This window comes from Chionomys nivalis, chromosome 18 (genome assembly GCF_950005125.1).
Source record: "Chionomys nivalis chromosome 18, mChiNiv1.1, whole genome shotgun sequence".
In the NCBI taxonomy this organism is placed as follows: Eukaryota; Metazoa; Chordata; class Mammalia; order Rodentia; family Cricetidae; genus Chionomys; species Chionomys nivalis.
In genome coordinates this window covers 13,797,878-13,814,547 of record NC_080103.1, presented here as the reverse complement: position 1 = coordinate 13,814,547, position 16,670 = coordinate 13,797,878, and the positions used below count along the sequence as shown (strand labels likewise).

The window sequence follows — 16,670 nt, the reverse complement described above, 5'->3', positions numbered from 1 at the left end:
TCTTGTCACATGTGTCTGTTGTTATTGTCACTTTAGCTGCCTCTCTCTGGGGAACAATGCTTGCTTGCTTTCTGGGAAACCAGCCTTCTTCCTCTCCCACACTTCACCTCCAGGAAAGGCGTGTGTACCTGGCCTGGAAAACGCAGGATCGTGTTTCCCCTACCGCTACAGTAATTGATTCTGAGGGGACCCAATTAGAATCAAAGAGATTTGGTGAGATTTTGCTAAAACCCCTTGATCACAGGCACATGCCCTTTCCCTTTAGAGGGAAGGCAAAAATATCTCGGGCCAAGGATACTCTCTAAGCTATCGCAGGGGACAGTTGAGACTAAAGTCACCGTGGAGGAAAGCAGGGTGGAAAGAAATGGGGCGCATTCTGGCCAGAATCCATAACTTAGGCTTTGCCTAAAGAAACTGCTTGAATCCTTCCTGCTTTTTAAGCCAATGAGTTTTGCTTTCATAATTTGCTATTTTTTATATTTACATAAAAATTCTAGTTGATATATGTCTCTGATTCTATGAGGTTTTTTTTTTCTGTGAATCTGAAGGTCTGAGAATACTAGGGTAAATCTGGAGAAGAAGAACATAGAAATGAGAGCGGAGGGGAAGGTCTGTGGACCCTTTGTCAGGTGGAAGCCATGGGTGAAGCCCGTGACCAGCAGTAACAAGGGATTTGAACTGTTTGAGTGCCTTACAGATACCTGGCCCAGATATATATATATACACGTATATATACACATGTATATATATGAGAGATGAGTTACCTGCCTTAATTTCAAAATATACAGTCTCTTAAATGGTGGCACAAATCAGAGGAGTTCCTGCTCTTCCCTAGTTCTCCTCAGTAAGACCAAATTAAACAATTGGATACACAGGCAGGTGGTTTTCAAAAAGATGACTCTTCATAAATGCATATTTATACCAAATAAGGAATGCAGTGTCAAAAATGGAAAAACACTGTTTAAAAAGAAAAAAAAAAGGTCTAAAAGTTGGCAAGATGGTTCTGCAAGTGAAGGGACTTGCCACCAAGCCTGATGACCTTGACCTGAGGTGGATTACTAGGGCGTAGTGACGGAAGGAAAGGACAGACGTCAAAAGTTGTCTTCTGACCTCTGCGTGCACGATGTGGTATATGAGTGTGGGTGAATGTGCACACAGACACAATTTAAACGTAACAAAAGAATTAAAAAAAAATATTTATAAGTCCACGGGAAAGACAAATGCAAGCACAGCAGTGAAATGATTACAACAGGAAAGGGATCCTGAACCCCGGAACAAACTCACAAATGATATGAAGACCAAAGGGGGGCAAATTACAATACAAGGTGTTACCTTCTGCTGGGTTTATGAAGCACGGCCAAATAGCTAAAAGATTTTCAGAAGACAGAAATAAGCAATGGCAGTGTCTCAGCAGAGTGACCTTGAGCAGCCCAGGATAAGGGAGGGCTGTAGATGACGAGGATGATGGTGACATCTTCTCCTTCTGGGTCCATCTCCTGCAGACATGTATCACTCCTTCACTTTCCTGTTCTTTATGTTCACCAGCATGAACACTATGTTTTGATATGTGTCTATATTCTATAATTTTAAATCATTATTAAGATATATATCTCCTCAAACATTTACTTTGTTTTGGTGGTTTTGGTCTTGCTGGGTTTTATTTGTTTGTTTTGATTTTCCTTTGTCTTTTGGGGCTTCGTGGGAAGGTTTTTTTAAAGAGAGGGAGAAAGAGAAAGAACATGAACTTGGGAAGGAAAGGATATGGGAAAGATCTGGGAGGACTGAGGGGAAAGAATATAAACAAAATGTACAATTTCTTTTAAATAAGTACCTAATTTTTAAAAATTAATAATCCTTCTGTTTAGTGTTTAATATAAAGTACATTAATGTTGTCCTTAGTCTCCCTACAGTGCCATGGAATAGTTGAACTTCTTATCAATCAGTTTTTCACCATCCCTTCCTCCACCAACAATTGTTACTTATAATTCTCTCTGGTTTTCACTAATCTCTTTTCCCTTCAAAAATGAGCATAAAGTTGAGGAGTCTCTGACAAGCACATTAACAATACTCCCCTAGTATAGCACCTAAGAGAGTCTGTGTCCTCATTCCATCGCTACGTGAGTTTCAAATATGAACTGGATATAGTGCCTGGACCTAGGAATGTAATCCCAATGGGGAAAGTACTGCAGGAAACATCGGTAAAAGATATTAAACAAAGAGCGGAACAAGTAGGGGGCTGCCCTGTAAGACTTTAGCCAACTGTTACTTGAGCTGAGATTTCAAACAGGGACAGTACGAAGAAAGCAAGTGAGTAGAAATGAGCCCTCTAAGCAGCATGTGACTGGGAGGAGCACAGCGGGTATGAAAAATGAGGGCAGAGACAATGATTCAGGAGCAGAGGGGAGGTGGGTTAGGCTAAAAAATACAGGGATCCTGTTTGAGCACTTAGTAAAGCCCAGGTGTTTCTGTAAAAAGAAGGGGAGGATTGGGAAGAGCTTGGGGGGATGGGATGATTGAGATGGAGGAAAGGTGGATATGGGAGCAGGGAAGAAGATATCTACATTAAGGGAGCCATTTTAGAGTTGGCAAGAGACTTGGCTCTAGAGGGGTTCCCAGGTGTCCAAGGGGATTTCCCCAGCTAGGTCCGTGGGCAGCTGAGTAGAGGGTGCCTGAACTGTCCTTATCCCATAGCCACACTGATGAATATCTTGCATATCACCATAGAACCTTCATCTGGCGATGGGTGGAAATAGAGACAGAGACCAACATTGAAGCCCTGGACTGAGCTCCCAAGGCCCAAATGAAGAGCAGAAGGAGGGAGAACATGAGCAAGGAAGTCAGGACCATGAGGGGTGTGTCTACCCACTGAGACAGTGTGCCTGATCTAATGGGAGCTCACCAAGGCCAACTGGACTGGGACTGAACGAATATGTGATCAGACCAGACTCTCTGAATGTGGCTGACAATGAAGACGGACTGAGAAGCCAATGATAATGACACCGGATTTTGATTCTACTGCATGTACTGGCTTTTTGGGAACCTAGTCTGTTTGGATGCATACCTTCCTAGATATAGATGGAGGGGGGGCATTGGACTTCCCACAGGGCAGGGCACCCTGACTTCTCTTAAAACTGTAGAGGGAGGGGGAGGAGGAGTGGGGAGAGTGGGAGGGAAATGGGAGGATGGGAGGAGGTGGAAATTTTTAATAAATAAATAAATAAATAGTTTATCTTAAGGGACCCACTTACCAAATCTCTGTTTTAGAGGTCTAGTGATCTCTGTCAAATGGACAAAAATAAATTGTGGCTGCTGAAAAATTTTAAGCAAGTTAAGACATAGAGTTGGTATGAGGAGATGTCTGTTTTGAAACACTGACCAGAAGCATGACGTGCAGAATGTCTTGGAACAGAACAGAGATGCTATAGAGGACATCATAATCAGCCGGGTAAGGGATGATGACACAACAAAGCCAGGTGGTGGCATGGGAGATTAGAGATGCGGACAGATTCAAGAGCACTGACGATAGGCTATGGGGATAGTGCAGGGAGAAACATCCAGATGACAGGCCATTGTGGCATCCTTCTCTCAGGAGAGGCTCTTAGGTCAGTTTTGAACACACTAAGCCTAAGTGAGTTTAGGAGAGTGGTCCTCAACCTGTAAGTCTCAGCCCCTTTGGGGTCTGAATGGCCTGTTCACAGGGGTTGCAAATCAGATATCCTGCATATCAGATATTTACGTTATGATTTATAACATTAGCAAAGTTTCAGTTATGAAGTAACAATGAAAATAATTTTATGGTTGGGTCCCCACAACACAAGCAACTGTATTAAAAGGTTGCGGTGTCAGGAAGGCTGAGAACCACTGTTTTAGGGAGTAAGTGTACAATGTGTTATCAACTACAGGTTTGAGTACCTTTGACCTGAAATTCTTGGGGCCAGAAATATTCTGAACTTGAAGTTCATTTTTCACATTTTCAGACTATTTATATCTACTTCTGAAACAGTCCAGGAATAAAACCCTAACTGCAAAACATTAAATCCATGTTTTGTTTCGCATATATCTACACACATAACTGGAAAGCAATTGCATGCAGTGTTTTTGATAATTCTGCTACAGAAGAGCTGCATTGTCCTTCTACTCAAAGGGATCTGTGCCAATCAGCCATCTTTGCATCATTGCTATGACTTCACAGCTCAAAAATTAATGTCCATTGAACTGTTTTCTCAGTATTTCTTAATATCTTATCTTTATGTGTATATGTAGGGGTAGCATGTGTACTCATGTGTGTGCAAGTGCTCTTGAAATCAGAATCAGATCTCATGGAGCTGGAGTTATAGACAGTTGTAGATCACATGACATGGTGCTGCCAAGACCAGTACATGTTCTTAATTGATGAGCCTTCTCTCCAGGCCCTCAATATTTAACTAATATGATTTTTCAAATGTATAATCTCCTCCACTAGCCAGCTTCTAACTACTACCAGTCAAATGAATAAAAATCCAGTCACCAACAGGAACCCTCCATAATTCTAAAGCTTTTACTATCTGAACAACAGTAAAATATCCAGCAATGCTGAAATCTATAGTGAAGTTGACTGGCCCTCGAGCAGAAGAGAGGCTTCTAAAATGCTAGGTCTCCGGGTTTTCACAGAGGAAAGCAAAATACTAACTACTAACTGTGGTGCAGCCCGAATCCTTCCTTCCAGCATAACAACTGCCAAATCACTTGGCTCACCACTCACCAAAGTTCAGTTTTATCACACAGATATCTCAAATGTATGCATGGGGAAACCAAGACACGAACGTTATTTAAAATATCCATCAGAAAACCACAGGATCACATTATATTTGACTCTAATAGGCCAGGAATCTAATGTTTCTGTCTCTATTGCCTTGGTCACCTTCACCACGTGTGAAGGTCAATCCCAGCTCTCACACTGATCAGACTGAAACGCACCTAGTAAAGTACATTTTCAGGTGTCTGTGGGGTTCATTTCCAGAAACACTTAGGTCATGCTGTTCTTGACCAAGTCAGTTATTTAATCTGTGGATGGATTCAAATCCGAATGGGCGATTAGTATGTGGTAGGACCATGCAAGAATGAGAAGGAATTGCTGGTTTGCTTGCTCTCACAGAGTCCTGTCAAGAGTTATTGCCTAATCATGTTTCAAATACATATCTCAGAAAAACACCCTTGTATAAAGGAAGTGAACATGAGGACAACTGCAATGGTGATCATGAAGGCCTGACGACTCTTTACCATGCATTGAGAGTTTATTAGGATTTTAAATACCCAGACTCATTTAATATTTACAAGAATACACCATGCTCTTCAGTAGCATGCAGGAAGAAAGCCTCAGTGGCAAAAAGGCCGAGAAACTCAGAGAAGGTCCCAGCACTAGGAGGAAGTAGTGATGAGAACTTGGTTCACACTGTCCAACTTGAGTTATGTTGCTTATTAGGAATTGAAACTGAGTCCTCAAGCAACCGATACAAATTCTCCACAACTGAATTGAGCCCCTAGTCCCTGTTTTACTTGTGTATAGGGTGCAGGGTGCTGATTGACTTGGCCAACGTGACACAAACTTAAGTCAACTGGGAAGAGGGAACCTCAGCTGAGGAATTGCTGCCCTCAGATGGCCTGTGGGCAGCATGTGGGGCATTGTCTTGATTGATGAGCAATGTGGGCAGTGCCAGCCCTGGAAGTTGTCCTGAGTTGGATAAGAAGAACTGAACATGAGCTTCTGTGTGAACCAGAAAGCAGTGCTCATGTCTCTACCTCAGTTCCTGCCTCCAGGTTCCTGCCTCAAGTCACCTTCCTCCATGATGGACTATGACCCGTCAGCAAATAGGCCCTTTCCTCTCCACATTCCTCTTAGTTAGTATGACAGCCGCAGAAACAACATGGGACAGACAGGCTCTCACTAGGTTGTACACGCTGGCCTTGAACTTGCTCGATAACCCAGACAGCCTTTTTTACATTTGTGATCTTCCTGCCCAGTCTTAAAAGCAGCTGTTCAAGGAGGTACCCTGTTATGAGTCTGGGCTTTAGTTATATCCATCTTGAAAATGCAAAATATTTTAGCAGTGTTGGTCACAAACCAATCCCAGTGTGCAAAGTATTAGCTTCTCCCCTGAGAAGAGCTTACGGCATCAGATATAAAGTCCTGGAATGGCCTCCCAAGTAACTAGAAATTCAAAAATTAGGCTTCTGTCAATGCTGAGAATTTCCCAGAAAGGAATGAGCTCAATCTGAACATTCTGCCCAGTGTCACCTTTCGGAAGAGGAAGACAGGAGAAGGAAACAAGCCAGCCTATGCTCTGGGAGACTTCAGTTTAAGAACCCAGTGAACAATCCTCAGAACACGGCTGGACTGACACAGAACTGAAATCCTCCGAGCCTTCTGCACACCTCATCAAAGCTCCCCAGCCTGAGCTACATGGGAGACGAGATTGGGAATTTGAAAAAAAAAAAAATCACAAACAAGTGGGGCAAAGTCCACATAACGCACCAGTGTGGCAAGGCTGCTGTTTCAGGCAGACATAAAAAGGCTAGCTTATATGTAGCAAAGTTCTGAGGGCTCTGAAGCAGCCCCTTCTCATGTGAGGCCTCATTTCATTCAGCTGAGAACTGAAACTTTGTCACTAAAAAGCTAGAAAAAGAAAACTGATGAGGTTTCCATGAGGAGGAAATGAAGTTATCATGATGGTCACTTCCAATAGCAAGGCCTAGGAGATGGCTTAGCAGTAGTCAATTGCAATCATTATTGTAGATAAATAACTAGCAGGCAGCAGATGGCGTTTACAGCAGAGTGCTTGCTTAGCAGATTCCTAGTACCACAAGGAGGGAAAGAAGGAAGGACAAGAAGAAGGAAAGAAGGAAGGAAGGATGGAATGAATGAAGGAAGGAAGGGAGGAATAAAGGATGGAACGAAGGAAGGAAGAGAAAGGAAGGAAGGAAGGAAGGAAGGAAGGAAGGAAGGAAGGAAGGAAGGAAGGAAGGAAGGAAGGAAGGAACAAAGAAAAGGATAAGAGAAGGGAGAAAGGAAAGAGGGAGGGAGGGAGGGAGGGAGGGAGGGAGGGAGGGAGGGAGGGAGGGAGCGAGGGAGGGAGGCCAGAACCACGTGTGGTGATTTTAATGAGGAATACTTTTGATAGACTCATTTCTCGATCTTGCCCACATGACATGCCTGCTCTACTATTATGAACCCCAACCCTCTGAAACCATAAGGCAGGCAAACTCTTTCCTTCCTGAAGTTACTTTTGATCATGGTATGTTATCAACAGCAAAGAAAAGGAAATATCACAGAAATCTATGGTGTTAGGAAGGAATTCTGAATACAAATGGCAGGCTGACTCTGGGCCCAACTCATGTGCAGGACTGGTGGTGCTTTTGTTATTCATGAAGCTATAAGTTTTCTTTGTTCCCAGAGAGTCCATGCAACTGCTGGGTTGGCATAGGGTTGGCTGTGCTGTGCTCAGTTCAGCTCCCCTCATGCCCTGTTCTCGGCAGAGCAGAGGCCTTGCCCAGAGCCTTACCTTGCTGCTTTTGCATGGTGGTGAAGTCCTCAAAAGTCAGGGTGCGCACAGGAGGTCTCCAGAATGCATACGTCTCCATAATGGCTTCGAGTCCAGTTCTGGAACAAGAAGAGCCAGAAAATCAACTTGTAAGCAATCCCAAACAATCACTGATATTTGAAGACGCAAGGGGAGTTGTCTGATGAGTGCCATACTACAGGCTGGGAGACACACCACCAGGCTAAGTCAGTCTGGGAAAGTACAAGATCTGGATGGCGCTACGTTGCTGGAGGAAGAACAAAGGGAACTAATTCAGATCATTCACAAGAAAGTCCTTAACCGTGATGAAATTTAACTCCTATTTTCCTTCCGAAGAGGTCCAATGGGCATGATAATAAAGTGTATTTAAGGTCAAGGCTATCATGAGTACAGTTGAGCAAAGAGTAGCCCCGACTACTTCTCATGCCGTCACCATTACCTCACCATGGCTGACACATCCCGCCCCAGAGCCAGCTCCACATCCAGAGTGTGGAAGGCTCAATGAAGTTGTCAAGCTGCTGTGACTTCAAAGGTCCTCCTAAGTCAACAGGAGAGCGGGACAGCAGAAATAGGAGGAGAGGAAACAAGTGCACTCAAGTTTTTATCATAGTGACAAATATCCGCCCAAAGGAAAAGAGAAAATAGACCACAGGCCAGAAGAATAGTCCGTATCTCCAAATGTTTATCTTTATTTGTAACCTAATAATAATTAAATGGCTATTGGGAACCCTAAACTGGTAGATTTTAGAAAACATCGAATATTTTAAAATTACATTTATGTACAGCTTCTGGTTTGTCATGTTGTACACTCTGTAAAATGGACTATATGCATACTATTTCTTTATCATTCGACTGCATACCTATATGAAATATTGAAAGAACTGCCCGGGGATTCCAGGATATTTTCATGATATGCGACATCCTCAAAACAGACTGTAGTTTGGAGCTCTGCTGAAAGCTTTGAGTAGAACTTTTGAGTAGTTACTGCTTTAAAACCCTTTGTGTCGGGAAGTGGAGTTGGGGGATTGTGGGGACAAAGTAGAAGAAGGGGGGATCACAAGGGCCCAGTTCTCTCCATGTGATGGCATCGCAAAGTGCATGATGTGCCTCTCAGCACACAGATCTTTCCTGCTGAAGAAATTATGCTCTCTGTCCTGATACCTAAGAAATCCACTTGCTCAGCTCTGTTATAAGCTAAGAATAAAGTGAGAGGTTTTATTTTAAGTGAAAACAAATACCTTCTCCCTTTAACTGATGCTAATCCCCCTAGCCTGACATTCTCAGAGGAGCCACTGATGCATGGACCGTCTCTCTGTGTTGGGAATTTTGCTTTCTGGGTAGGCTTTGCTTGCACATTTCTCCTTCTAAAGGCTTCCATGGATCTTGGAGGCTTTAAATACACTGACGCTGGCAAACCGAACTCTGTATTTTAAGAAGAGGTTCACAGGAGAGAGCAGTGCATGGTGTTTATTAGCTGTTAATCTGCGAGAAGCAGGAGCAGACGAGATCTCTACCCTCAGTCTACATTGGTGCTGAATACAGTTCGTGGGACTATTTGTGGAGAGAAAGAGCTCGGGCAATTAAGGGAGTTCAGAATAATAAGGGGATAGGCAGATAAAGCCATGTTGAGCCTGGGTAGATAGAAGAAATAGATAGGCCCAGCTTAGATCTGACTGCTTTGTCCTGGAATGTTGGCAGCCCACCAGAACAGCCTAGGGGTCCCTTTCACGGCCCAGGAGGCTCACTGCAGATGGCAAGGGCTTATTATTCCACCTTCCAGTGCATCTTTTCCAGGGACAAATGCACAGCACGAGGACAAAAGCTAGCTCAAGGGCAAAGAACAATCCCGTCTCATTTCATAATTACATGGTAGGAAACCAGGACGTTTCAGTAGTACCACAGTGTAACGCCAACACTATAGAAATAGATTTGGTTTCTTTTTCATAATACTATTCCCAAACGCTATGGCATGGCATGAATTATTTTATTTGTGCAGTCAATTTTATACTATAATATAATATAATGACTGTGTGTCAACTACCAAATTTAACTTTTTTAAAAAAAGTGATGGAATCATAGATTTTAAACATAGGAAGATTCGGAGATGTTGTGTATTCTGTCTCTTCTGGCATTTTCTTCAATGGTTATCCAGCCTCTGTCAGTGCATTTCCTTGGGAAGACATTTTGAGTTTTTGCTCAATCTGTTATTAAGCTGTTCCTGACACTTGGCTGAAATTTCTGGTGTAAATTCCATCCTCTGGTGAAGTGATGAGAGTCTCATACATCACTGACAAAGCTTCTGTCTTCCTCACCCTCCTCTAGGAGACCTTCCTTAGCCTAAGACTCCAGTATGCCATCCATAGACGCACCTGGGGCCATCCAGGACTTCAGATAGCCAGGGTTATTCTCATGGCAAAGAAGCAGGGATAGCATGTATAACTCCCCAAAAGTAGTGACAAAAGATACAATTAATAGTCACACTTTATTATTGAACTATATCTTCCATAGATTTTTCACTGTATAGGAAAAATGTAACCTTTAGTATATACTCTCCTATATAGTATGGTAGAAATCTCAAGCCTTTATGTTCCTTGATCTGTTTTAGGACTCTGAATTTTTTCCTCTTTAGGAAAATTAATTCTGGTTTTTTGCTATATGCCTTATATTCTATTTGTCTCAAACTCTATCAGGCTTCACTGACTAGATCTATGTATTCGAAATCACTAGTAATGTATCTCAGAATCTAGTATGGGGCTATGGCACAATTAAGTAATCCACCTCTTTCTACAGCTAGCTTGTATGTACTTCAAGTGATTCAGGTCCAAGGTTTTTCTTTGCTCAAGTGCCTAGCATGATGATTGCTGTATGACATGTCTCAATTTGTGTGCACTGAATTAGTAAACTGGTGTCATTATTTCATAATTTCTAATAGTCATTCTTTTTTTCCCCAGTTTAAAACTTTTTAAACCAACTTGGTATAAAAGGTAGAATCTCTGAAGATAGAAAGAATTCTCTAGTGCCAAAGTTGGAGGCCTTTTCCTCTCTGACCGAACTTGTGTCTATTTGGACCAAGGTCTCGGAAAGGTTTCCCTCTCCCTCTGGCTTCTTTAGTCCTGGACTTAGACTTTTTGACCTTCCATAGAGTCTGAGCGCCCTGTCAGAGTTCAGGCACTTCTACACCTGTCTTCTCTAAGAGTCCTTGTCAATGACCCGTGAAGGTCTTCAGTTGCTGGGTGACTACTCCAGGTGCATCTTGTGCTAGCGCTAGCTAGTGCTTGTTTGTTCACTGTTATCTTGCCCTAATTTTGTGAATTTTTATCTCTAAGTCTTACAAAACAGACTCATTATTCCACACATGTGAAAAGCTGTGTTGGGTAGTGTTCTGTTAACACATTCCCCATGGTGGGCCTCTGTGGGCTGTGGCACAGCAGAGACCTGACGTCATCTCTGGAGCTTCCGATCAGAAACAGCTAAACTGGCCAGTGACAGCAGAGGCCACATCTAAACCCCCTTTCTTCAGTCTTTTGGCTATAACTTCTTCTCTGGTTTCCAAGCTGATTCTCTTTCGATTTGGCCAAGCCAAAGGCTATGCTGAGGGAAGAAGAGGAAGGAGGCTGAGCTAGCTCCTTCACAAATGAATGTTGCCTCAAGATCAACTGATCTGGACTCGCAATCAGATTGGAAAGAAATACCCTCCCAATTGCATTTAAAGAAGAGAGGAAGAGAGACATCTTTCGAAGTTCAGCAAATACCAGACAATTGTAATAATTATCATTGAAATATCTGTGATCCTGTTTAGTAATAACTGGACACAGTTTTCACATTATCTTTGCCTAGAGATAGGAAACGGCTTCTTCGTCATCGTCTGTTTATTTTCTCTTTATTTTTTCTCAAGTTTAATGTCTCCCTATACTGTGTGACGAGACTATTGTAAACAAGAGAGCGCATGCAGTAGATTGAGATGGTCATTGTTCCTCTCTCAACAGAAGGAAGTCTACGGCTAAAAGTATCCTAAGGTAGCAGGGATTTTGAAAGCCTAAAGAAGTGTTCAGACTATAAAAAAAAGTCTTAGCTGATATAAAAGCAAAACAGACACAGAGTTATTGCCCTTAAGAAGTGTCCTGTTCAATAAAGAAAGGAAGAAAGAAAAAACAACATGAAAGGGACCGTTTTATAAACTGTCAGATACACTGGAGATATAAAAGAGGGGCAGTGAAACCTTGAGCAAGAAGTATTTAATAGACCTGGGAAACTAGAGGAAGATTCCACAACCAGGCATCTATTTAACCTAAATATTAAATGACCCTCTCAGCAATCTTCCACGCAGAACAAGAGGGGGCTTTTACAGCGGAGTCAACAATGCGTGCAAAGACTTAGCAGTGTGAAAAGGAGGTGTATGTTCTGGACACTTAACATACATTCATGGTGTTATTGAAACTCTTTGTGTACAGAGGGGGGTGTAAAATGGACATTCAGTCCAAATCTAATTATCTTATCTCAATGCTTTTAATCTATTCTTGCTCCCTTGAGGACAGGTCAAAACTTCCCTCTCTCACTACTTTGTAGAATCAGCTCCAACCTTCAGTTATTTAAGACACTTTCTATTCAGATGTTCTAAAGGATCTCAAGTCTGAATTCTACAATTTGTTTAAGGACAAACTCATCATGTGAAATGTGGCTTCTCGGGGTACAACAGTGCCATCAACACAATGACAAAGCTGTCATCAGTAAGCCACCTTCACTGGCTTGGGAAGAATGAGTAACCTATGGAAATGTAATCAGCTGGAATTGAATGAAAATTGTTCATCACCTGGTGGTCCCCAGAGGTTCCGTTCCCACTATCCCTTTTAGAGTTTAGATAAGTTGTAATCGCAGTTCCTGGGTATTTTCAATGTCTCAAGAGTAAAAAAATAAATTGTAACAACACTAAACAGTTTAACTAAAACAATAAGTCCCTTTGCATTTGACTGGAATAGTCTAGCTTTGTTATTATGAACACCATACAAGGGACAGATGAACAGTCCAGTTAAGAGCATAGACTCTAAATATAGATTGTTTGGCTTCTGGTTAAGGCACCCTTAGCCAAAGCATGTTATCGTCTTACCATGCCTATGTCTCTCTAGTTTTAGGATAGAGAAATCGGTATTATTTTACATTATTGTGACTCAATAAACACAGCCTGATTGAAAACAAAACTTCTCAAGGCAAATGAGAAAGTAAAATAAAAGCCGTATGAACGAACATTGCTCCAGTTGGAGCTAAAGAAAGCCAGTCATTCTGCCCGAGTCGCAGCCTGGTCCAGCAGATACAGTCCTGCTTCCCTGGAATTCCCAGGTCTGACATCCCCCTGGCTGGAGACAAGATGGGGAAGGAGTTCCATGTTACCTAATTCCACTTCTCATTTCCTCATCAGAAAACCAAAAGCGTGTCCCTCACGCCCCTGGAGGCCTCATTATCTTGCCGATATCTCCGACTGCAATACACTCGCCATTAAAAAGACAGACGCCGCGGTGTTCAATGACACCATCCTTGAGCAGCAGCCATAGATAATAAAACAATTGCCAACATTCCCTGGCAAGTCCGGATGGCCAGGAGGACAATGGTGGAAACAGTTCATGACAAGGGAGGAGGAACACATAATAAAGCCGAGAAAAGTGTTAAATCCTGGCGAAAAGGCTACGCCATGGGATGTGACAGGCAGCTGAGGCTCGGGTGAATGGGAGGATCACCACTGCCAACGGGAGGATCTGCTGCCAGCAGCTAGAACCGGGCCAGTTACCTTGAACGACAGATGCAACCGTCCCTCCGAAGTCCAACACTGACTGCTTCCCTAGACCTGCTGAATGGCAGAAGTCACCCATGCCAGGGATAACAAGAAAGTATGCAAAAATCTACAGGGGCCTGTAAGGCTGCCAGGAAAGAACAGGATGAGGTTGGCTGGGAAACTGCAGCCAATGGCCCTTGCTGTGAAAACACAGCAATTGAGCATGAGGGGGACACTTGGGATATACTGACAGTTGAGAAAAGGCAAGTGGTCAGCCCATTGGCTCTAAGCTTGCTACTTGAGACTCGTGAACAGCGGGGAGCCAGAAGTGGTTGGAGGCTTGGTTTCTGCTGCCTGCCCAGCTGGGCCTGCAGAGGACAGTGGAATCATTCTCTGGACACTGTGACAGGCTGGGTCTGCAAATCCTGATGCCAGTAGCTCAAAATACAGATTGCCATCAGTGTGAAGAGAAGCACGGGGAGGGAACCTCAGCTCCGAGATAAAGATGAAGACTGTGGACCTCAGCCAAAAGATGAAATAAGTCCTACTATTGGTTTAGACTTTCAATCGATTAGATGGGAAGAACTATAAGACTGAATTCTGGGAAATCAGTGGGATTTTGTCTTTTTAACTGTTAAACAGCCATTTCTTCTGTTTAACTTAACAGATAGATAAATGTGCAGGCAAGACATGTTAGTTGTCTCTGAGAGAGTGCTCTGTTACCAGGTGCCAGCCAGAGTGTATCTACTGGTTCCTTCTTTGCAACTCTCCAGGGAAAGCCATTTTAGACCCGCAAAGATGAGCCAGGCTGGGCTTTAATGTTTAGCTGACTTCTCTTTGTCTCTCCATTCGGTTAACTGGGAAATTCCTCCCTTTACACTCCTCTTTCTACTGAGCATTATGGACCTGTAACAGAGAAAGGGTCCTGTCCAAAACAGGAAAGTCATTCTTCACTCTATAGGCAGGGCCTTAGGACAGCAAGTGCTGAGAGGGGGTTTTAGAAAAATCTTTACCTTTGGGTATTTTCTCTATCACTATTCAAAATTTCTTCAGTGAAGAAGGTGACTTCACTGAGCATCCTTTTAAACATGCAAGTCTAACCACTCTCCTGCTGCAATGCCTACCATTCCCTGAAATATCTAAAAAGAAACAAAACTAAAAAAGATTTCTACCAACCAACTCAGAGCAATTATACTGCTGGCTCAGAACATCTGGAGAGCAGGGACAGATCCAGAATTCCCGTGCACCTTGTCCCTTTCTGCAGGTCCTAAGAGGGACAATCTGCTAAAGAAACTATTTTCATGTGTAAATTGGCCTCTGTGACATGTGACCCCTCTCCGACTACTCCTGAGTTTGGAATTAATGTGCCCTGACTCAAACGTCCAATGATGAACTCTACAGAGAAGAGCATATCCTCTAAAATACTGCACATCTCCAAGGGCTACAGAAGGGTTGCTCTACCTGGGACCTGGCATGGGATCATCAGCAGTAACTTCTAGAGTGACATGCCAGCTAGACATAAATGGAAGAAATGACGAGGCTTTCAGTTGCCATGGATACAATGGACCTGGTGGTAAAGATCAAATCCTAGGTCAAAGACAGAATGAAGGGTATTCATGGAGCACCCAGTCTGTCACCATCTAGTACTTTTAAGAAAGCTTCATAAAGGGAGTTCTCACTCCCCAGGCAGATCCTAATTTTAATCTTCTCTTGTTTTTATTCATGTGTTTGTTTCTGAGGAAGCCTCTGGGAATTTCATAGAATTCACCAAGCAGACCTGGGCCTTTTTTGTAAAGTCTGAGCAGCCACCTCTAAGAGCCAAGGGTTTCATATCAGATTGGGTTTGAAAGACCCACAGAGTTCTCTTCCTCCATTTCCTTGGCTTCTCCAAACAGGCAGCATCTGAACAGCTGTCTTTCCCTGTATCTGAGCAATGAGGGCTCTCGAGGGCAGATGTGTCTAACAAGTCTACTTCTGGGTGGTGAGACCTCTCTTCAGCCGCCTCTCTTCAGCCTCACGACCCTTTTCTTGCCTTTGGTTCATGCTTCCCCAAAGCATACTTCACTTCTCAGATCACTACTAGGTGACCTTGTTCAACCAAACCAAACTTCATTCTGCCTTAACTCTGCCTCCCTGTCTAAGACTTACAGACACTGAAATGCTGTGAGTGTCCTTCTCCAGGGATATAAGAAACACACGGATAGGGGAAATTAGGCAGCTCATATGTCCCCTGGATGTGTGTGTGTGTGTCTAAGCAATGATGTGGTCAAATCAGAGTCTATCAGAAGTAAACAGGCTCAGACATGCATCTTAATTGCCCTTACCTTTTCTAACTAGTCACTTACTCGTCATTCCCTCTCCTTCGGCGTCTAAACCTAGGTCATGGCTTCTGGTCTCTTTGATTTGCCACTGGTTGGAATGAGGCTTTCCTAAGTTCCCTTTTCACTTCCTCTCCCATTCACCAATGCTGCTCTGTAACTAGTGAACAATTTCTATTTCATTCTCTACCCCTGGCACCGTGAGGGAAGGAATACCTAAGGGAAAAAACTTGAAAAAATTACAGGTCTGGATTCTTGACTCAGTCAAGAGAAAGACACGGGAACCTAGCACAGTGGAGATCAAAATACCAATTTCATGGCTGATAAAATTGTCTGGCGATTATGGGATAAGTGAAGGGCTGAAGGAAGGGTTCAGGACTCCTCTGGAAGGTGCTCACTTACAATTCTACAGGCCTCCTCTGCTAGATGTGCCACGCAACAAGAAGCCTGAGATACGCACTCTGCGTACAGGCAGGTTCTTGGGGTGGGGGGGTCCTCCTTTAGGACCCAGCCATTAGATCAGTCCCTGGTTCTTCTGAGAAGCAGAAGAAAAGAACAGTTCTAGGAGCCAGGAGCCCTTCTTTCCAGAGATTTCTTTTCTTAAGAAGGCAAAGAATAGCCGCTGGAGTGCTCAGTCATTGCTCCGTACTCGTGTGTAAATTTCAGAAGAAGCTTATCATCAGGACCACCCTCTGCTGGGACTGGGTGTGAGAGCCTCACAGGCTGAGAGGCACTGCCAAGGGCATCAGTGCAGTGGGTGGTTGCATCCTTCCCATCTTTTCTCTCCTCCCTTCTCCAGCCTCTGGACTCTGCTGGGACGGATTGAGATCGACAAACCTGAACGTGTTTTGGTTTGAGGTTTGGCAAACTCCGTGACTCCAAAGTATTCCACAAATGTTTTGTGTTCTGCGAAACCAAAAACATTGGCCAAGCACTTTCCCCTCTAATTTTTAAGCCCATGTGTTTTTAAAGGAAACGTAATCCGTATGTTTTAGTAACATTTATATGCAGCTCATCAAGCCCTGCTCCTCT

General features: G+C 43.3%; 1 protein-coding gene across 1 annotated transcript in view; it reads right to left on the bottom strand.

Moving 5' to 3' along the window:
* Positions 1-16,670, bottom strand: part of Tbx15 (T-box transcription factor 15) — a 103,681-nt gene that overhangs the window by 7,239 nt on the left and 79,772 nt on the right. The window contains exon 7 of the mRNA XM_057793519.1: positions 7,539-7,636. Coding sequence (XP_057649502.1) covers positions 7,539-7,636 — 98 coding nt within the window. The remainder of the gene's footprint in view (positions 1-7,538; positions 7,637-16,670) is intronic.